Source organism: Phycodurus eques, chromosome 16 (assembly GCF_024500275.1).
Source record: "Phycodurus eques isolate BA_2022a chromosome 16, UOR_Pequ_1.1, whole genome shotgun sequence".
In the NCBI taxonomy this organism is placed as follows: Eukaryota; Metazoa; Chordata; class Actinopteri; order Syngnathiformes; family Syngnathidae; genus Phycodurus; species Phycodurus eques.
The window spans coordinates 16,867,815-16,890,124 of NC_084540.1; the positions used below are offsets into that span (position 1 = coordinate 16,867,815).

The 22,310-nt window shown below is 42.8% G+C and overlaps 2 protein-coding genes across 3 annotated transcripts in view; one reads left to right on the plus strand and one right to left on the minus strand.

Moving 5' to 3' along the window:
* The first annotated feature begins 1,310 nt into the window (after positions 1 to 1,310).
* On the plus strand, positions 1,311 to 9,493 carry LOC133415041 (alpha-2,8-sialyltransferase 8E-like). The gene is made up of 6 exons (XM_061700839.1): positions 1,311 to 1,699; positions 5,081 to 5,155; positions 5,256 to 5,330; positions 5,464 to 5,608; positions 6,253 to 6,458; positions 6,875 to 9,493. The coding sequence occupies exons 1-6, from the start codon at positions 1,536 to 1,538 to the stop codon at positions 7,449 to 7,451; spliced, it is 1,242 nt and encodes a 413-aa protein (XP_061556823.1). The 5' UTR covers positions 1,311 to 1,535; the 3' UTR covers positions 7,452 to 9,493.
* A 386-nt stretch (positions 9,494 to 9,879) lies between these two features.
* Positions 9,880 to 22,310, minus strand: part of gjc1 (gap junction protein gamma 1) — a 36,865-nt gene continuing 24,434 nt past the window's right edge. Inside the window, exons 1-2 of one of the 2 annotated variants that reach the window (XM_061699850.1) lie at positions 21,907 to 21,942; positions 9,880 to 15,204 (exon numbers count right to left, since the gene is read on the minus strand). In XM_061699850.1, the coding sequence (XP_061555834.1) occupies positions 13,705 to 15,150 (1,446 nt within the window). In that variant the 5' untranslated portion in view covers positions 15,151 to 15,204; positions 21,907 to 21,942 and the 3' untranslated portion in view covers positions 9,880 to 13,704. Of the gene's footprint in view, positions 15,205 to 21,906; positions 21,943 to 22,310 lie in introns of those variants that run through there. The other variant, XM_061699849.1, reaches the window with a different exon arrangement.

The window sequence follows — 22,310 nt, forward strand, 5'->3', positions numbered from 1 at the left end:
ACTTACTAACGATATTACCATTTTGTCACTTTAGCCATATTATACTAAGCGGCCAGGACACAGACACACAATGTTTCGCCCCCTACTTTGCAATCAATTCCATGTCCTGGTCAAAGGTCGTCACATTTTTATCACCACCCACCAACATAAAACGGCGTCTGGAGTTTTTGGCTTGGAACTTTCTGGTGTGTTTCAGCTCCCAGATTTAGCAATTTGACACTTGGATCCACATTAATTATTCAAATGGGTTTCTGGCTCTGTTTTGAGTTGATGTCACATTGATACCAAATCATGTGGTGTCGCACAGCAATGTGATCTTTCTGGTTTAAAAAAATAATAATTCCGTCATTGAGTAGATGATAATGTAAACGTAATTAGTATGCCGCCCTTGTTAACACGACAACAGCATTTTGAAATCTGAAATAACACAACATAAAACGACACTACTGTTGTTACAGTCTTGAAAACAGTCCTCTGTGAGAGTTCAAGTGTACTTTAAACTGCTAAGTCACGCTGCTTGCACAACAGGCGTGGGTAACCTACAGCCTGTATTATACGTCGTCGTCCATCCACTTATGTATATTTGCTAATGATCTCTCATCAGGGTGGTGGATGAGCTGGAGCTTACCCCAGCTGACTTTACATTCACGCCAACGGACAAATTTGAGTCCTCAATGAACGAAGCTGACTTTTAGTCAGAGAAGTGGGGTACACCTTGGGCTGGTCAGTGCAGGGTCTCGGTCAGTCAATTGCAGGGTCTGCACGGCTTTACTTTACTCCATTGTTTTAAATACACAAGGTATAATTCTCTTTGTTTTATGTTTACTTTGATAGTAAAAGTCAAAGTAAAACAAATCTGTCAAATGAAATTCTGCAGTCTGGAGGGAAAAATGGAGGGCGAGCATAAGGGATGTGCACCCATCTGCGTTCATCATACAGCGCACACCCACTCACAAGTTTGTGTGCGTGTCAAGGTTGCGCTTCCTCTTAAGTTTTGCTTCCGCTCTCTTCTGTGAGAGGAGCTCCCCCCATCCCCACCCTGTTCCCCTCCCCTGGCTAGGAGGGGGTGTCACCGGACTCCAAAGAGGCGTCTGTGGGCCTCTGCGAACATGTGTCCCTGGAGGCTAATTAGGTCCAGGGCACTCGTGTTACCGCCTGCCTCCTCGTGCCAAGGGGGAAGAGAAGAGAGGGGGGAGTCTGTTTGGGTGGAGGACGGCCCAGGGAGGGGAGGGGAGGGGAGTGGGTGTTTTTTTTTTTTTTTTAAAGGAAGTGGAGACCTTTAGAAGCAGAAGCTTTTTAGCTTTGGGGACGACGCTGAGGATTATGATTTGTTTTTTTTTTGCGCACGGAATACATGACGAGGATGGACTGTGCATGGAAAGTTAGATGCGGGGGAGTATTGTTTGGAAGTGAGGTAGACTAGAGAGTGCCTGAGAGAGAGAGAGAGAGAGAGAGAGAGAGAGAGAGAAACAGAGAGAGAGAGAGAAAGGGAAAGGGAGGTGCAGCTGAGGCTCAAGTAGGAACTATGACAGCCCATGGACACTGGGCCGGACAAGGTGTGCTCGGCGAGGCGTTCGCCAGCTGAAACGGGAGCGAGACCGCGAACCAGCATGGCCTCGGGCGTGTCCTTTATGATCACTCTGCTTTGCGTGGGCAGCATGCTGTCCACTATCACCTGGTACATGATTGACGACAAGAGGTGCGTTTGTCTAGTCATCGCTTGAATTCCGTTTCTAAAACTCTAAAAGTCACAGGGGTCACCGAGATGGTGTCCGCGGGCACCGGGTTGCCCCCAAGGACCACATGAGTAGCCCATAGGCCTATTCTAAAAATGGGGGGCTGCATCTCACTTCTTTTGTCGCTATTCTTTTTTTTTTTTTTTTTTTTTTAAATCATACCTGCTTTGGTGTAACTCAGGATTATTTATGTATTTATTGATTTTGTCACTTTTGTGCATGTGACCAAACCATAGCATGCGTGGAGAGGAGCTATGAAATGAAAATGAGCAAATGATTTACCCCAAATTATTTGGAGCAAATTACTGGTAGCCCTTCGCACGAATGAGTCGGCCTTCCCAAGAAGTAGCTCTCAGTTTCAAAAAGGTTGAGGACCTCTGCCTCAGAATCTAGGCGACCTTTTGATGGAGAACTCCTGACTCAAATCTGTACAATTGTCGATCTCTTGAAAAGGTTGCGGCCCACTAGCATATACCAGAGCGGCAAAGAAAACCATCCAGTCGGGTTAGCCTTAAATTATTTTACACCGTAAGGATTTTCATCCAACTGTCAATCCACCGTGTAAACCCGGTTCTAGAAAGATTTTTACTCCAGCTGCCTCAATGATCTTATCACGCTCCGAACAAACTGGTCAAACCATCAAACGAAACCTATCTTGTCCGGTTTTAAATTGATTTCTGATTGCATCAGTTAATCGCGGTCTGAACAAATTTGGTTAGACCAACAAACTAAACCTAGTCGGATTCGAAAAATATTTTTCGACTAACTTCCATTTGAGCAGTGTATCATGATCTGAACAAACAGCTCAGACCGATAAATTAAGCCCATCTTGTCGTTTTTTTTAATGAATGATCTATTAGGGGTTAACTTGTCATCTAAAGTTTTTGTATACACGAGACTAAAAAATTTTTTTTACTACAATGAGGTTGTTTGATTAGTTGAGCAAAGTCTGAACAAACTGGTCAGACCGACAAACTAAAACCATCCAGTTGGGTTTGTCCTTTGTCATTGGTTTCTTTTGGCCCTGAACGATCTGTTTATTAGGACTTAACTCATCACCGAAAGTTAAAAAATATATGAATACATATTTGACACCATCACTCTTTAGTATTGTTCATCACGAACTTGTCAGAATGACAAACTAAGCCCATCTCGTCGTTTTCCCCACTGTCATTGGCCTTCTACATCACCGGATAATGTCTAAATTAAGAAAAAACAAATTTTGGTCTACCTAACGTGAATATTTTCAGACATTATTTTTTTTTTAGTCCAACTGTCCTTTGAGCTTTTCGTCAAAGTCTTAACAAACTGGTCAGAATAACAACCCAAACCCACCTAGTCAGGTTTGTCATCGTGTCGCTTATCACCAGATGATTGACGAAGCGTCAAGCTGTCATCTAAAGCCGTTGTGGACCCGAGTTTTACTCCGGGCGTTAAAATCCATGATCATTTTCACTCGAACCAAGCAACGCGTCTTGTTCAGTGGATGTAGAGAGGCTCGCCTTTTTCATGGATTATCAGTGCAGGATCCATCGGGACGTTGATCTGTTAACAAGACCCCTTTGCTATCACAATATGTAACAATGCTGTACGCTGGCTATAAACAAACATGTTGCCACAGGACTGTGGGAAAAGCAAATCTCCACAGATTCTAATGATATGACTGTAAAGTAAGGAATCTGCAGAATCTATAATATTGCTCAACCCTTTCGAATGTTTGCTCGAGGGAAAACTTCTGCTACCATTGCTGAAAAAAAAAGAAAAGAAAAGAAGAATGGATGTTTTTATTGCGTAAATTCAGAACAATAAACATTTTTCGCTCAGCTTGATGTTTTTTTTCTTCTCATAACTTTGTAACTTTTTCTCAAAACTTCATGCTTTCTTCTCACGCTGTTTTTTTTCTTTCCCTCACAGCCTTACGACTTTATCTCCAGACCTTTCATATTTTTTCTCATGATGACATTTTTGCCTGACCTTGAGACATTTTTTTCTCCGGGCATTTGAACTTTGTTACATCTTACGTTTATGACTTGTTTCTTCCTAGCATTACGACTTTTTCTCCCAACCCCCCAACTTTTCTTCTTGTCTTGACTTTTTATTTGTAACATTTCAACTGTTTTCTTCTAACCTCACAACTATTTTGTAACATCCATCCATCAATCCAACTTTATGCTTCTTTTTTTAAATTTTTCTTTTTTACTATAACTAGATTTTTCTCACAGCTTTATTTTTGTTTTCTTGGAACTTTACAAATTTGTATGACTTTTACTGGCAATTTTATGACTTTTTTTTACATTACAATCTTCTCTCAGCTTGAACCTTTTTTCCGCAACTAAGCCTTCTCCTAAAGGCATTATTTTCTCGTAGCATTGCAGTTTTTCTTTTCAGCGTCACATTTTGTTTGGTTTCTAAATGATTCTTTTTTGTAACATCACAACTTTTACTTTTTCTTAACTTTTCTTTCCATGAGTTACTGCCAATAACTTTTTTTTATCTCTCTCTCACTACCTTGTGACTTTTTCAGAACACAAAACATAAAACTTATCATTAGATCACCTTATCATTAGCTCTTTATTGGACTCAAACATAACCGGTTTTAAGTGAAGTTTGTAATACTGACTTAGATAAATCTTAGTTTAAAGTACAAACCCCGGGTCCAATGAAGTCGGAACGTTGTGTAAAACGTGACTAAAAACCAATACAGTGATTTGCAAATCATAATCTGTTTGGCGACAAACAAGAAGATAACAGATTGAATTTAATCAAGCAGAATGAAAACAAACTCCCTTTCGTACTGTGCAGGTGCAAGCAGTAATAAGCTGGTATTTGCTTAGTACAATAGGCGAACTATCAAGTGACTGTTTGAACAGCGTATTGTACGCCGGCCTAAGGCAGAGTGGATTCAAAATGTGATGCGATGTGTGTAAAACATGAGCGGAACTGAGGGGACACAATGAATGCGGAGAACAAGCGATTAAGACGAACTTTGAGCTCAGTCGTAAAATAAAGATTGCTAAAAGGTGCAGCTTACTTGTCGTGCATAGGCTTCTTCTATCAATACGAAAAAGCAAAGGTCAATACAGTGCACGCTCCATGTATTTTAGAAGTACATTATTATTATTTTAATAATAATATTATTTGAAAACATAAGATATATATATATCTAAGATTGTAGACCATTTACATTATTTTGACTTAAATACACTTATGTGTATAACAAAAGAGAAAAAACACACTTGTATTTTTCTTTTGTATCCTTTAATTATGATGGTTTTAAAAACAATCATTATTACCGCAGCAAGAAAATATTGTAGTCTAAGACACGCTGCTTTGTGTTTCCACAGTGCAGGGGTCTCTCACAAACCACCCCCTCAGAAGAAAAGTCCTTCTAAGCCCTCTGCACTTTGTAAAGGCTGCAGGTGAGTGCGTACACTTGCACAAGTGGCCTCTTTGTTTTTACTGTCATTCAGGTTTTTCGACAAACTTTATTTATGTAATTTGCGCACGCGTCGGTCACAGGAAACTGATTGACGACGTGTTGAAGCGTCATTCTGAAAACTGGAAGAAGAACGAGGAAAACCACCGAACATTTACGTAAGGCAAACTGGTAGGATGTAGATATACAAAATATGCGCTACAAGCGGACAAAGCTGACATGCAAAGCAGACCGATGTTTTTAAAAAAAAAAAAAAAAAAAAAAAAAAGGTGTCGTGTGTCGGTCCCACAGGTCCAAGCTGAGCAGCTCGTGTCGAGGGTTTGACAGGGCCGTCGTCACGCAGGCCAACACGCCCGTGGGAACCAAGATTCAATATGATGGAGAAAGGGGCAGGATACTGCAGGTGACGCCGGCCATCTTCAAAACCTTCGTAAAGGTAAGCAGCGCACAGCACACTCTATGAGTAAATTTATAACCAATATAAGCTATAATATATCCATCGCATATTTCCATGCGTGTTTTGTTATTGTGGCGCTGATGAGTCAAACAAGGAAATGTAGGCTCTTTTGGCTAAAAGAAGAAGAAAAAGAAGAAGAAGCTTTATTGCGCAATTAGCAGGAAGAACACACTGGCATCCGACACAGCTGGTAAGTCGTGGCCAGGGAACCTTCGGTGATGCAGCCAACGTGAGCGGAAGGACATTATTCATCACACCACACACAGTCATGGTTTCAAGAGGGGAAAAGTGCCCACATTCAGTACCAACGAGGCCGACATATCACGAAGATACACACTTACAGTAAGTATATCAATGCGGGCAGAAATAAAGGCAAGAAAAGAGCAACGCTTAGCTTGTATAACTACAACTATTTATAAAAGGGCACCAAAAAGAAGGCTGGGAAGTAGCATGGCTTTCACCGTGTCGACATGATACAATTCAGTTGTTCCTTGACTTGCAATTTTAATTCATTCGCTCATCATGTTTGTAACTCAATTTACTCAAATCAACATCCTCCACTGAAATGCATTGAAATGTTATGAATCCATTCCATCCTGACCTTGACGTGCGTTGTCTTCCAGGAGCATCCGTTCTCCAACCGGACGTTCGAAACGTGCGCCGTGGTCGGCAACGGAGGCATCCTGATGGACAGCGGCTGCGGAAACATGATCGACTCGGCTCAGTTCGTGATAAGGTGCAATCTTCCGCCTTTGAACGACGAGTACGGCAAACATGTGGGCGTCAGGACCGATCTCGTCACGGCCAACCCCAGCATCCTCAAGGAAAAGTGAGCACGGCAACCAATCTTATAACACACCTGCCAGACCATAAGTCCTGCCATACAACTCACGCGGTGATTCTCAACTGGTGGGGTTAGAAACCAAAAGCGGTCGGTTGATGAGTTGGTCAGCTTGTTGATGAGTTGGGTGGTTGGTTAGTCAGTCAGTTAGTTATTTAGTTAGTAGAGTTTGGTCGGTGGGACAGCCAGTCAGTCAGTTAGCTGGGAGCTTGGATTAGTTAGCATGATTTTTCAAATAGTACACTCCGGATGACAAGAGAAAAGGTTTACGTGTGATGTGCGTCATTGGAACGGAAACCCTATTACCTGTCGTGATCATTTTCGACTTGAAGGACCACACCTCTGACGTGGGCATCTTTGCGCTTGTTGAGACGCTAAATCCCACCGCCGCTTTTCCCCCGCAGGTACGAATCTCTGATGGGACGACGGCGGAGCTTTGCGGAGAGACTGCAGAGCTACGGGAAGGCCCTGATCCTCCTTCCCGCCTTCTCGTACGCCTTCAACACGGGGCTGTCAATGCGGGCGGTCTACACCCTGGACGACTTCGGCAGCCCCGCTCACGCCGTCTTCTTCAACCCAGACTACCTGCGCAACCTGTCCCGGTTCTGGAACTCCAACGGCCTCAAGTCCCACCGGCTCAGCACGGGCATCATGATGGCCAGCCTGGCTCTGGAGGCGTGCTCCAATGTGCACCTGTACGGCTTCTGGCCCTTCAGCAACCACCCGCACGGACTCTACCCGCTCACCAATCATTACTACGACGACAGGCCGGTAAACGCCAAGTTCCACGCCATGCCCGTGGAGTTCGACCTGCTCCTCAAGCTGCACAGCCAGGGCGTGCTCAGGCTTCACCTCGGGGATTGTCCAGCCGACCAAAATCATGTGACTCATTTGCACTGGGGGGGACACATAACACTGAAAATGTTTTCAACCTTAAAGATTATTTATTACTGCGCGTCATCTATCTTGAGTCTGGAGTAATTGTTTTTAAAAGCCATTCTGAGGCCTTAGAGAAGGTTCACACAGTGCCTTTTGTCACTCCAATGTAACTTATCTTGTTTACACACTCCATCAAGATTGCAAACATTTTAGTCTGCGGATGCCGAAACACCAAAATGCCACTGTATTTTATTTTCACATGTTACAATATTGTGTAGCTTTCATGTGACTGCGCATCATTGCCAATGACAACTGTTCCGCTCTGGGAACCAAAATGTCCTCGATTTTGTCGTATGAAGGAGAAAAGGTTCATACGACGAGTGGAAGAAAGGTGCCAGGGCTGGTGTCACCAAAAATAAATCCAATCCAAATCAAATTCAAACTAAAGGTTTTTCCCCTTCGACGTAATCCCAAACGCACATTGTCAGCCTTCTCTGCCAGCCTTTCATGTCTCCTGGAAAGATCTTTCTGGAATCTTCTGCACCTCCGTAGTCACGGCCATCTTGATGCCGTCTTCAAAACGGGTCCCCTTGATGACCCCCTGTGAATTTAGGACAGAGGAAGAATAATCGCACGGACGGCAGGTCTGGGGAGTAGCTAGGTTGCACCAGCAAGCGGATAGTCTTCTCTGTTGGGAAGTGTCTGATGCTCAGGGAATTGTTGAAGCAAAAAGCACAGGATCCCCTTTGTAGATGGGCCGGTTGCTCATCTGGCCCACACCGAAGGGGGAAACCCGCGGTTTGTTGTTTGGATGTGAAATACCTTTTGTGCCACCAATCCTGGAACCTTTCTGGCACATCTTGTACGGATCTTGTTACTACTAATAGTTACAAATTACGACTTTGTCCTTGCTACCTTACTTTTGGCTCAAGTAATACAAAATATATTTTTATAATTGACATTACATGACATGTTATTTTCATAATTTAGCAACTTTTTCACATAACTTTATTCTTTTACATCTGAACATTTATGACTTTTACGGTTCAACTTGTAACTTATGGACTAGTTCTCAAAACTCTAACATTTTTAATTCTGGTACGACCCATTACATATTTACTGTTTTCTCAATAGATCATGACTTTTTATCACAACTTTCCTACTTATTGTAACTTTTGGACTTTTTCTTGTGACTTCATGACTTTTCTTTTCATCAGGACATGGCGGCTCTTTCTTCCAACTTTGAGACTTTTCCTCCCAACCAAATTCATGACATTTTTTATTGCAATTTCCTCTCCCATCTTTTGTCTTGTAACATTACGTATCGCACCCACCGCCGGTATCATTGACTTTTAAATTGCTACTTTTTCTGCCAACTTTAAGACTTTCTGATAAATTTGGTTGTCTCAAAATAAATTTTTCTTTCTCATAAAACAACTTTTTAATCGCAAATTTTCTCAGTAATTTTACTACATTTTCTTGTAACTTTTTGACTTTTTGCCAAAGCATTTAGACGTTTTTACCCTAACATTACAACTTTAAAGCACCAATTCACATTTTTCATGTAACTTTTTGACATGACATCTTTTCCTGGTAACTTTGACTTTTTCAGGTATTTTTATCTTGTAAGTTTTTGGCTTTTTCCGATTACATTACGATTTCCTTCTCGTAATGATACGATTTTTTTCCCTCCAGGGTTAATCTACTGTCTAAAAAGTGGTACTTGTTTATTTTTTTTATTTTTTATTGATTTAAATGCAGATTGTAATCAATTGACATAACTGTGAATTGAGCACTTTGGGTTAGAATTTGGGGCTTTATTTTTCTTAATAACATGTTCATTGTATGGTTGCTATCGTTCTTTGGGTCTGTCACATTGATTTTTTTTTTTTTTTTTTGTAATGCCTGGAACACACGCACTCGCACACACACTGGAGGTACTTGTAGGGACTTTTTAATAGGCAATAAAATAAGCCAAAGTGCTCTACTGACATGTGCCGACGTGCACATTAATCGTCTCACTGAAGCACTGACAACAAAAATAAATGCTGTTTTCTTGAAGTCGAACTTAATGCCTGAGCACACAATATGAACATTTTAGTACCTGGTTAGTGACAGAAAAAAAAATAAAAAATTTGAAAAAGTGTCATCATAAAACATTAGTTGTCTCTGCAGGTTTATTTATTATTTTTTTTTTTTTAGTACCATGTTTTAATATTCAACATTTTAACTCCCTTACTTTTGTTTAAATAAGTTAACCATTGTATAATATATCCAAATAAAAAATGCAATAAAGTAAAATTACTCTCAAACCACACAAAAAGCCAGCAAGAAAAAGCAAAACACACTAAAATATTGAGTTTATAATGTTTTTTTTGTTTTTTTTTACTCCAGAAAATGGTTTAAATTCACATTGTAAATTTTAGCATTACTTTTTGTAATATTCTCAATGTGAGAATATAACTAACCTACATCGATGTAATGTAACAAAACAAGATAAACAAGAAGCCCAAACAATTGTTTTCTTTGGCACTTTCCATTTATTATTTTCTTATGAAAATAGGTCTTTTAACATGCATGTTAAACGTACCCATTACAGAATGTAGAAAAAAAAAACTTTGCAAGTAAATTGATTTACATGTATTTTCCAAAGGCATAGGAAAAACACACACACATTTGTAGCGATGACAAAACCATCATATTGTTTTATTTTATTGTCAAAGAAAGGGAAAGAAAGCAGCCTGGCCACACAACAGCACACATTGTTTGACAGACAGCTGCCTTTGTGACAAACATCCCCACCAAAGACTCGAGTGTGTCCATGTAAGATACACAAGATAAGCATGGTAGCTTATTGTTTGCCGCCTCTTGTGATATTTTGTCTTGTCTACAATTGTCGTTGCAGAAGCACAACAGGTGCGGGACCTGAAATATCACATACTTGAGTGTATGGAACTCAATCATAAAAGTCAGCATCAGCATGGGAAAGCATGCATCTTGATGTTGATTACTGTGTAAATATTGAGCTTGTTCTCACGGGTTGTAGTACGAAACTGGAAAAGTAATGGCCATTTGGCCAACTTTAGTAATGGCCATTTGGCCAACTTTGCCATTTTTCTGTTTTTGTTTTCAGGGCGCAAACAGCGATGAGCGGGCTTGCGCGCCCCCTCGAAATGACCATCAAATTCTGACACCATTTTCCAACCAACAATAGGCAGTGTAGGTTTTGCAATTTGGCATTGTCCATCTGTCTAGGAGACATGTTTCCATTTGGAAGTCATTTTAGCAAATGCCAGAGTAGGTCTCCTTGATTTTGGTGACTGGATGGCTGCTTCAACTGAAAATGGCAGGTTCCTGTTTAATTTTGTGCATGGGTCCTTGAGACTTTTTCACGTGTCCTGTTTTGGTAGATATCTCCACCCCATTGTGTGTCAAATTGTAAAACTTCCATCGTAGGCACAATAATCTGCAGGAAATGGCTGCTTCAGTCAAACGTGATCAACTTCCTGTACATTTTTTTTGGCATGGGTGCTTAAACATGCCCACATATTTCGGTTGTTTGCTGAATCTGGTGCTGGGAGCTGATTTTCCCCCCCCCCCCAAAAAACTTTCCAGGGGTCGCTACTGTGTGAGTTGGGACCGATAGTGTTTCTGAGCTCTAAAATACATTGAATGGGTGACTTTGTACATTGCGGCTCGCCAAAAAGCAATTTATTAAAGCACCGAAAGACGAATCCTAACGATTCCAACAGGACCCTTTTCATGGCGAATCCTCAAAATGACCCTAAAATACGGTCATTTCACGCCCACATTACACAGCATAGGTGCCAAAGTGCAAGCCCTGGAATTAGCCCTAAATGGCCGCTTCAAACCAAAATGGGTCACTTCCCGTTCAGTTTTGTTCACAGGTCACTGAAGTCCCTGTAAAGTGAATATAACTGTTTTCTAAATTTCACACTACAGAGAAGAGTGTGCATAACAACCCTGCCCAATTTGTATGATTCAAAAAATCAACATCAATATATAAAAGGAGGCTTCCAAATCGTCGAAAAGTACAGCTGTGAGCGTGTCCACTTAATACAGCAAAACAACACCCTGCTTAGCTGTCAACTGTCAATCAAATACCACTACTCTCTAAACTACACTTGGCCACGCCAGCTGACTATCTGAAAGCTATGCCCTAACCCCCATTTTGGGGGTTAGGGCATAGCTAGCGAGCTAACTGCACGCTGATGTGAATGAAGGCGCTCAAGTTCGTCGGGGAGAGGCAACTCATGCCAGACTCCAACATGTGTCATGCAGCGCAGTTTTAGCCATGCCCCCCCCCACCCCAAAAAAAATAAAAAAAAAATAAGGAAAACTGAAATGGTGAAAACAGTTTAACACTATTTCTCCACAATTAAGTAGTACATACGACATAAAATTAACATCAATGATGTATAATGTATTTAGAAACAAATTCACTTTACAGGGTCTTTAAGATTTTTTTTTTGTTTTCATGTGTCCTGTTATGACAGACATGTTCACCCAATTAAGTGTCATTTGGTGAAACTTGTATCTTGGGCATTTTTTTTTTTTTTCAAATTTTCCACGGGGCGCTACTGGATGAGTTTGGAGAGCTGTAAAATACATTTCCACCCAGATAAACACGCTTGCAAAATATTGGCGAGTTTTCAGGCATGTCGAGGCCCCCCCTAAAAAAGGCAGCTCACCTGTAAGTTTTTAGGTGGGAAGGGATTTGAATGCACTTTCTTTGGATGTAAATCATCACCCGCCATTCTGCATTCTCGCCTTTAGCTTTGTTCTATTCAAAGCCAAACTTGAGTGGCGCCATCTACGTCAGCGGGTGTAGCCTTTTATGCACTGTCTAACATTCACCCAGGCGTTTCAGCTACGCAAACACGAGCTCGTTTGGGGTCATTCTGACGCCATGTGGAACTCGGGTGGGACTCATCCAGTGATTTATTTATTTTCTTTTTTACCCTACCCCTCGCTAAAATGTTCAACAGGGCCTTCGGCGTAACCCCAGATAGTTGATAAATTCCGTTTTCTCTCTCTACATTTTTATAAAAATAGACAATTTCACGTTTTTTTTTAATAATTGGAAGGTAATTAAAAACAAAACGACCATAAATACCCACACAGTTAATTCCAATTTAAAACGGGTTCTGCTCCTTTTTGTGTGTGTGTGTGTTATTATACAAAAAGGGGGCTGGGGGAAAAAAGAAGAAGTCATATTTCTGTATAAAAACAGACCCCTGCTTTTTGTTGCTGCTGTCGATTTAAATCCCAACACAAACATTGTAGAAAAAGAAAGACAGGTGACTTTTACAAAAGGGTTCGTCTCAACGCAGGCGTTTGGGGTCAGCGTGGCCACGGCATTCCGACGCATGAAATCTTGGCACTGACAGTTCACACAAAACAGTGTTTGGTCTCATTGTAGGCTTTTTTTTTTTTTTTTTTTAATGGCTTTAACCCCTCAGAGTTTCACATGAGCTCGGACCAGCGGGAAGACTTCAGATCCATCTCAGCTGCTGCTGGATGCAAGAGGAAGCATTGGCAACCTGGCATTGCAATAAGCACAGCCTTCAACAGGGGGCAGTCAGCTGCCAGGCGTGAGAGAACAGAAAAGTACGGAAAAGTATGCACCATGTTGTTCGAGGACATATGAGGTGGAAGGGAAAAAAAGGTAGCACTCAATAGACAAACACACACACATGAGACAAGAACACCGTTAAATACATACGGAGGGGAGACGGGACACTGATCCTCTGACTTCACAGGGAAAAGTCACCGGCCTTGGTTTTATTGCATTTTTAACTTGGCGTCATTGCTTCAATTGTAAGTCGAAACAAATCAGGGATGTGGTTCGCGTGTTCTCACTGGACAATTTCCCCTTCGAAAAGCCAGACAATGAGGACGAACTTTAGGGAAGTGAGACACAGGAGTGACAACGTTTGACAGCAATAGCCCAGACAAAAGCATCTGCTGCATCGTCTCGCAAAGAATAAACGTCTTGTCCAGCTTGCAGGATTCTCTAAGGCAGGTCTTCTCGAACCTTTTGGGTCCACGGACCCCTTACAGAGAACACATTTTTTCCAAAGACCCACTTATAATCCTATCACCGATTAAACGTAACTACCATGTGTACTCCTAGAAGTGAATTCCAAAAAATCCTGACTTTCAATCTGGGAAAAACACCTTTGTTCTTTATCACATCAAAAGTCAAACCGCCAGGGTTCTTGGAACAACGTGTCCCCTGTAGGGAGATCCCTGGACCCGAAAGGTTGAAGAATCCCCGCTCTAAGGCACAGGCGGTGTTCAGTGTGGTCCGTACACTGGATACTCATCTGGGTTAAATCCATACCGAGGGTTTTCCCTCGCCTGACTTGCTGCTGCTGCTGTTGCTGCTGCTGCCCCCGCCGCTGCTTCCGCCCCCCTTGCCGTGCTTGAGTCTGTGCTTGCGTTCCTTGCGAGGCTGAGTCTGGATAATGTTGCTCTGGGGCTTGTCGTCCTGGCTGTCTCCGAGCTGCTCCTCGGCGCGGTGTTGCTGGCTGTAAGCCTGAATGGCGGCCTCCAGCTGTTCGTGGGCCTGCTGAATCATGTCCTTGTTGAGGGCCACGCGGGCCTCGCCTCCGGTGGGGAAGTTGTCTTCGTTGCTGCCGAACTGCTGCTGCTCCTCCTGGGCGATGTTGGCCCGGTTCTGCTTGCACGCCATCTTGGCGTTGCTCAGGTCGGTGTAGGGCATCTGCTCCGGTTTCACCACGATGTTATAGCCGGGCGGCGCGGACGGGGTGTTCCAGGAGAAAGGGTAGCCAACGTAGTCAGCGGGCCCGTCGCCGCCCACGTCGCCTTCGGAACCCGCCTCCGGTCCCGCTCCCCCGACCGAGCCCTCGCCGCCAACGTTGGTGCCCAGCAAGCCTAGCTGGTACTCGTCGTCCGGAGGCGGGCAGCGACGACGGCGGAGAATGTCGCAGATGGTGCCCACGCCCAAGTGGAGCATCTCCCAAACGTTGAGCGTCAGGCAGAGGACAGTGACTCCGTACATGATGCGCAGGAAGATGGTTTTCTCCGTGGGCCGTGACACGAAGCAATCCACGCTGTGGGGGCAAGGCTTCCCCGAACACACAAAGACTGGCATCACGCGGAAGCCATACAGCAAGTACTGACCCGTGAGGAAGCCCGCCTCCAGAACCGTGCGGCTCACCAGCTGCAGAACGTAGACTCGCATCAGCCCCTCGTCTCGGATGCGCGTGCGACCGTCGTGCCGGATCTTGGGTCTGGGCGCGGGCTGCAGCGGATCGCGAGGCCTTTTGGGAGGCTCGATCTCCGGGACCTCGTAGATCATGGGATCGTCCTCGCGATCCTCCTCGGTCTCTTCGATGCCCCGGTGCTGCCGCGCCCCGAAGCAGATTTTCCTGGGCTTCCTGTGCATGTAGCCCCCTCCTCCGGTGGTTCTTACCGCGGCGGCACCGGCTCCTCCCTTGGCTTCATCCAGCCGTGCAATCTTGTTGACTGCGTAGCCCATGTACATGAGGGACGGCATGGCCACCAGAATGATCTGGAAAACCCAGAAGCGGACGTGCGAAAGCGGGGCGAAGGCGTCGTAGCAGACGTTCTCGCAGCCCGGTTGCCCCGAGTTGCAGACAAACTTGCTCTGCTCGTCGTAGTAGATTGACTCTCCCCCGACGGCCGTGAGGACGATGCGGAAGACGATGAGCACGGTGAGCCACAGCTTCCCCACGAAGGTGGAGTGGTTGTGGATCTCCTCCAGCAGCCGCGTGAGGAAGCTCCAGCTCATGGTGTCGCTGGACAGTGGGGCAGACAGTGTCCCTCTCTCACCTGCTCACAGACTCTGGTGGAAGGGGACAAGGACAGGAAGTGGAGAGAAAAAGGACGACAGCATGAGTGCACAATCATTTGCTCCGAAATAACACATCGGGACCATCCGTCCATTTTCCATCCTGATTATTATGTAGAAGGAGAGCCGGAGTCTACACGTACTATTGTAAGGAACCAAGCAACGTAGAACTCAGAAGAAGGACATCCAGTGGATGTACTTGCCAAAATGAGCACAGGGCACAGTGTCTGCTCATTCTAGTGTGCGGCAATGTTTGCACAAGAAAACAAACACACAACACTGAACAATAACATGACAGTAGTGCCAAAACTAGCGCTAAGCTAACGCGAAAGCTCTCGGGGCCGCTCCGAATCGCTGAGGTTGAGGTTGCTATGACAGCCAAAAAGACGCTGATGTGCTTTAAACTGGCCGCTCTTGAGTCAAAAGCATTTTGACGCAGCAAATTGAATATTCAAATCATTTCATTTGGGTTCAAAGACACTGGTGTCCAAATCAAGGCCCGGGGGCCAGGTCCAGCCCGCTAGATCATTTCATTTTCTGTGCCTGTGATCCTGCCTTGTCTCTCTCTCTTTTTTTTTTTTTTTCCAGTTGCTGTTGTGGATGGATGGAGCCTCCTGCACGCACAAACAAACATTGGGCAGGCGCTGGATTATTGCCTTCTTGTTTCTCATCGTGCTTAGCGTAGTTTTCTGGTTTCTCTTCCTCGTTCTGAGGGAAAACTTAACTAAGATGTGGCCCGCAATGAAAATGAGTTTGACTCCCCTGGTTTAAGAGGTTCAGAGGTGACATTGTAATTCCGTCATTAAAAGCAGAGTTCCCCCCCCCCCCCCGCGCTGCAAATTTAATTTGATCTGTTGCTCCTTGCAGCATAAACAGGCTGCATTGAGAGCTCAGTGTCACTTTGAGGCTGCTGTCAAATTGCCTCTTAAGGGAATTAAACACTGCCGGAAAGAGGATATCAGTATTAAAAAATACCATTGCGCTGCAGCAAGAAGGAGACGAAATAATCCAAATAGGGAATTTGCTATCACCAAACACACACACACACACACGCACACACTTGATCTTTTTTGGGAGGAAATAAATCCTCTTAGCGAGCCTTTTTCTGTACGAGGTGCAGTTTTCAGGGTTGTATTACTTTGAGAGGTAACTGTCATTGTGCTGTGCTGTGCTGTTCTGAGTACATGCCTAGAAAGAGCGGGACATGTTGACTATGTAGGTTACTTCCCAGCTCCAGGGCTCTCTATCCAAACCGGCCCGATCAGCAGGTGGCCAACAGAAACTATCAAATCTGCATTAACACTCAAACACTGCCGGCCCTCCCTGGGGTGGCTTTGGAGGGGCAAGATGTGACAGCGCTGCAGGACTTTTCTTTCCCCGACAGCGCACGGCTAATTGTCAGCGGCAATCCCTGGGAAAATCCCAGCCTGAATAGTAAAAGGGTTTCCAGGATCCGCATCCATAGGCAGCAGGTTTAGCGCTTAGCCGTGCATTCAAGACTCGCCGCGAAGTAGGAACGATGCCGGTCGGAGCTCACAAAGGTCCCACCTCAAAGCATCAAAACAAAAAACGACAACCGTGGGGAACTAATGTTAGTTTGGTTATAACACAGTCGCAATATATCGATATTGCGGTGTATTAAATCGTTCCCTCGTTTCATTAGCGTAATGGCATAATTTCCCAAGTCATTTTTGAACGCTTTGAGAAAAAGAGATACAATTCAACAAACAAACTTTTTCCAAATTCTAATGGGCATCATTATTCACAGATCTTCGCTATCCGCAGTCCGGTCTGGGCCCTATGCCCCGCAAATAGCGGCGTTCCACTGTCCATCAATTATTTTGCCCGTTTCCAAGCCAGAGGTCTGAAATTTCCCACTTTTTCTGGAATCCAGCATTAGTCGAAGCCCTCTGTCTTATGACCTCGCTTCCAGCCCGGATGGAGGGGGAGGCGGCGAGGGGATGTTTTTCAAGAATGCGTGTGCATCCATCACCGTGACCGTATAAGGAAACGGCCGGGACGCCGCTGGAAGGAACATGTCAGGAATCGTTTACGTGTGCGCTCCCCCGGCTCGCACTGTGAGGACGCGCGACAAGTTGTGAGTTGTGATACAAACGCACGGTGAGTCCATACTGCTCTGTCATTGTCTTTACATAACTCTTTGTGTTGTCCCTTTTACTGCAGGCCGCAAAAGGTTAAACGGCTGTTTTGATGGGCCGCATCCTCTGCGTACAAAGTGAGTATTTGGAATAATGGCAGGGATTGGCGCCGTGATGTGTTTAAAATGGACGCATTTTCAAATGATGCAAATCTCTCCTGTCCACTGTCACATTTGAAACAGTGACAAACAGGCACAGCGGGCGCTTTATTCTCAAGCTAATCTGTGTCATTTAAACACATTCTCTACAAGGTCACAATTCTCTTCTCAGCCATAAAAATGAATTGTCCAGTGTTTCAGCAATATTGCTTGATGATGAAAACATGACTTTATCAGTTAGTTGTTAGCCTGCCATGTTGTGGTCATGCTAATCTACTGGTAGCATATAGCTATATTGTGCATATAACATAATATTTAAGGATTTATACCAGGGTTTGTTAATTAAATACCCTATTTTACACTGCCTGGACACTTCATTAGGTACCCCTTCACCATCAAATGTGATCCCACACAGGGGCAGCTCTAGCTACCCTAGACTGAAAGTCGACCATCCCGATGGCGCCTTCCCACTTTTTTGTGTTTTTACCTGCAAATTTACGTTTCAATCCTAAAGAGCAACAAAACAACAAGGAATAAAGTGAACAATTCCATTCACCCCCCTGACGATTGTTTTTCAAGATGAAGAAAAAGTACAATTAGCACTGAGTATTATTATCTACGTAAAAGGCAGACTTCTTGATGAGGTATTCGATCTTATTAGAGTCTGCATGTGTACCTAATGGTGTACAGTAAATGAGCACTATAATATGCAATTTGAGGCATGTTTTTTGGTGCAATGGACGCTAGCAGTTAGCCTATCTGCCTCCGAGTCATGAGGCTCTGGGTTAGCATCTCGACTCACGAGCCGACTCAAGAGTCGTGCCTGCGTGGCTTTCCCACATTCCAAAAAATGTGTGTTAGCTTCATTAAAGACTAAATCAGGAGTCACCGACCTTTTTCAAACTTAAAAGTAGTAGTACTTGGGTACTGATTAATGTGAAGCGCTATGACATTGCTACGCAGTTCTGAAATAACAAAATTGCTCAAATTATTCGTGGTTAGAAAAGTTAGATGCAGCTCGATGTGGCTACTTTCTTTTTTATTATTTTATTTAGAGAGAAGGGCAACACAGCTGAACAATCAACACGTTCACTGCCATTGACGGCTTTGGAAGTCAAATGTCCATGTTAACTGGGAAGGCTGGCGGTGAATTAAATTAACCTGTGTATCCACCTGTAGACATTCATGTAACAGAATAATAGCTTTGTGTTCAACAAAACAGATCCCGATGTCTTACTGAGTACGCAGACCACCATTTCAGTATACATACTTTCTATAGGATTTTTGTTTGGTGTTGTATGGTGACATTTTCTCATGTAAAATGATGTGCCTCCGCTGCCTAGAACATAAGCACAGAAGGAGGTGTCATAGCACCTCCTGACCAAAGGAGGTGCTCCATCCATTCACGCTCGCCTGCTGTTCCGAATGCGTCATACAACCTGGCGTTTTGCTTTCGCATCCTATTTGCGTCTGCGGGAGCTTGTGGGGTCAGTCGGGGGCTAAAGAAGCTGACTCAGCGTGTCAAGTTAGTGGCGGCGTGAGTCAGCAACACAGTAACACAACACAACAGCGACTGCGTTACTCTTATACCAATGCGAACATCAATTTGGTGGACATTGTGTCACAAACGCTGGAGGCACACATAGGTTGTCGAATTTACTGAGGCCGTTGCCAATTTCGATATTTGGCAGAATGAAATTCAGATAAGTGATTAATTTGAGAAATATATAATGAATAAAAGAACTTACTTAACACAACAATAAAGCTATGAATTACAGATATTACAGCATAACATATTTTTATTTAGTTAAAAGTCTTGGTTTCTAATATCTGCAGCATTTAAAAATAGGTATTTCATGTATTATATAGAGGGATTTGTAAAATACAATACACAGATTTTTAAAAACTATTTGCAGTGAAATGAGTTGCTAAGTGAGTTAAAAAAAAAAAAAGTAAACTATTTGTCTAGTTAAATATTTCATATGCCTGCCAGGCTCTATTACATGCAGATGCATGTACATATATAAATGCACACTGTTATCATGAATAGACGGGCGGCTGAGGGGCAGCGAGGATAATGAACGCGGTGCAAATGGTTTTTTAAAAAGCTCTAATGAGACCATGTCAGGCTAACGGCTTCATTAGCCCCTGCTTGAACTTGACTTGGTCATGCAAAGCGTATGAGACAAAACGATGTTAAATAAGCTATTACGAACAACAATTTGTTCATGTTCAAATGCCTTCATGGTGACTTCCTGCTTGTTTATTCGTTTGTTTGTTTCTCCGGTGCGTGCACACTCCCCGGACACTTCATTAGGTACACTTGCATATTCTAATGGCATAACAAAGGATATGACTGTATAGCTTTACAAAGATAATGGACTGAATGTTTATTATTATAGTTGTAGTTTGTGTCGATTGTGTCACTCTGAGAGCTGTTTCTAATTTATTTCATATTTTGCTGATCATATTTGACTCTCACACACTAGACATTACAGTATATCTCAAGCTCGCCCTGACTCATTATTAATCACATAATAACTGCAGTGCTCTGTTGTCGCCGTGACAACGCTTTAAATGATTTCTGTTCTGGTCGATGATTTGGTCTAAACACCTCTAAAGTAAAAATACAGTATGTTTATATAAATCTAATTAAAATAATTGTAAATATTTTATATGTATAAAAATAAATATGCTTTTAGTTTATTTTAAAATGATACAAATAAATATTAGTTAATATATATGAAATGCTATAAATCTTGATTTAATTAAATTATATTTCGATTGAATTAATTGAATACAATTAAATAAAAAAATGAAAATATTTTAAAGGATTTATGTTCTGGTCGACTCTGGTCTAAAGACTTCTAAAGTAAAACGATATTAATTTAAATTCAATTAAAAGAATACTAAAAAATTAAATACAATGTTTTGATAATTTATTTTAATATGATACAAATAAAAATCTAAATGAATACATTGATATTGCTATTGATATAAATCCATTACATTAAATTACATCACATTTTGATCAAATTCATGAAATTAAAGAAATTAAAATGCTTAAAGGATTTATGTTCTGGTCAATGACATAGTCTAAACACTTCTAAATTAAAAAATATAGAACATTTAATTCAATTTAGACATTGTAAATATTTCAATGTTTGATGATTTATTTAAAAATTATTTAAAAAAATAAACATCTCAATAGTCAATATAAATTGCTATAAATTTAATGAAAATTTTAAATGCAAATTGTTTTGAAGAAAATAGTATAAAATGAATTAACATGTGAATATTCAAATTTAATTGAGCAATTATTGCAATTTAATATACTTCTTCTTGGTGCATTGGTGCAATGTGATGACAAAAAGCCTCAAGTGGCAAAGAGGGAAATGTAAAAATGTTTTTGGGCCGTGGCGGGGAAAGACTTAGAGTCATCTGTCATGCGGCTAAACCACAATAATACTCGCATAAAAGTGTCAGGTCAGAAGAAGAAGAAGCGTGTCATTGCAAAGAGCAGCAGCAGTTTTGTCTGAAGAACACGCCGCTGAATATTTACGACACACTGGTGAATGATCATTTGGCCTTCAACCAATCTGAACAAAGTAAATGATGACATCTCCACTCCACCATCCACAATATTACGTACACTTGCAAAAACATGCTGCCTTGACAAAAAACAATAATGCTTGTTTATGATTAAAACTGTGATTCAAAGAGGTGTTCATTTAACAGCATGTTTATTCGTTGAGTTGTATGCATCATACTGTTTTGTTAGGAGCAGCAGTATTACACTCCAAGACCAAATAGTAGTAGGTAGTCAGTAAAACACTAATGTAGTAGTAATTGGTCTGTTTGTACCTTTTCCAGAGCCCCTCCAAAAAACAGTATCCCCAAATGGGGAAAAAAAGCAAAAAAAAAAACCATGCACTTTTTCAGCCAAACATCAAAGCCAGACTGCACAAATCAAGTTGAACTGCTCCAAGTTGGTCTGCGAAAAAAAAAAAAAAACATCCACAGAGGACAACCATCTCAGTTCAGAAAGCAATTTTTTTTCCTTCCTTTCAGTGAGTACAAACATGTGCATAAACTTCAAGTTATCATCGCTGATCATCATTACACATCCATTAACCCTCATCAGCTGTAGTGGACAAAAAAGGAGGGATGAAGGGATGGTAATTCAACAGTGTAACAAACAGAAATGCCCCCCAATTGGGGACCTGTACAACAACCACAAAAAACATGTTCTTTTCTAAGAGATGAGGATGCTGCATGTGTGCGTGGTAGGAAAGTCAAAGTTGTCTCATTAACGCTGTCCGAAGGCAATGCGCCTCCATATGTTGTGTGGGGGGGCAGCATCTGCGCCTTGGACTCCACGAGGCACGACATGAAAAGTTCTCCACGAGCCAGAAGAAAAACCAAAGCGGCATACTCACTTGCTCCCTCCTTACTCTTCCTCCTCCTCCTCCTCTTCCCCCGCCATCCTTCACCCTTCACCTCAAAGCAACGATCCGTCCGTTAGTGGCGCGCCCGCCCGAGTGCGAGCTCCTCCGGTGTGCGAAAGGCGGCGGGATGACAAGGAGGCAGAGCGTCTTGTGGCGCTCAACAATGGACCCTCGCTTACCACCATCATCCCCCTGCAAAGTGGGTCACGGCTGGGGGCAGCGGAGGCGGGATGGGCGAGGACGGTTGTTGGTGGAGGTCAGGCACGTGCACAGATGTTTTTGGGGACAGTTGCTCAAGCCCCCCCAAAAAACTGCACTCATTTCCCAAATTTTTTGTAACATTAAGAAAAAAACAAAAACACATTTTCATTCAGTTCAAATAAGGGCTGTCACGA

What these genes read in the sequence shown, in the direction of transcription:
- LOC133415041 (XM_061700839.1), top strand. Translation starts at nt 1,536, where the DNA reads ATGGACACTGGGCCGGACAAGGTGTGCTCGGCGAGGCGTTCGCCAGCT. An exon ending in TACATGATTGACGACAAGAG is followed by an intron (nt 1,700 to 5,080) that starts GTGCGTTTGTCT and finishes GTGTTTCCACAG; the next exon opens with TGCAGGGGTCTCTCACAAAC. An exon ending in TCTTCAAAACCTTCGTAAAG is followed by an intron (nt 5,609 to 6,252) that starts GTAAGCAGCGCA and finishes GTTGTCTTCCAG; the next exon opens with GAGCATCCGTTCTCCAACCG.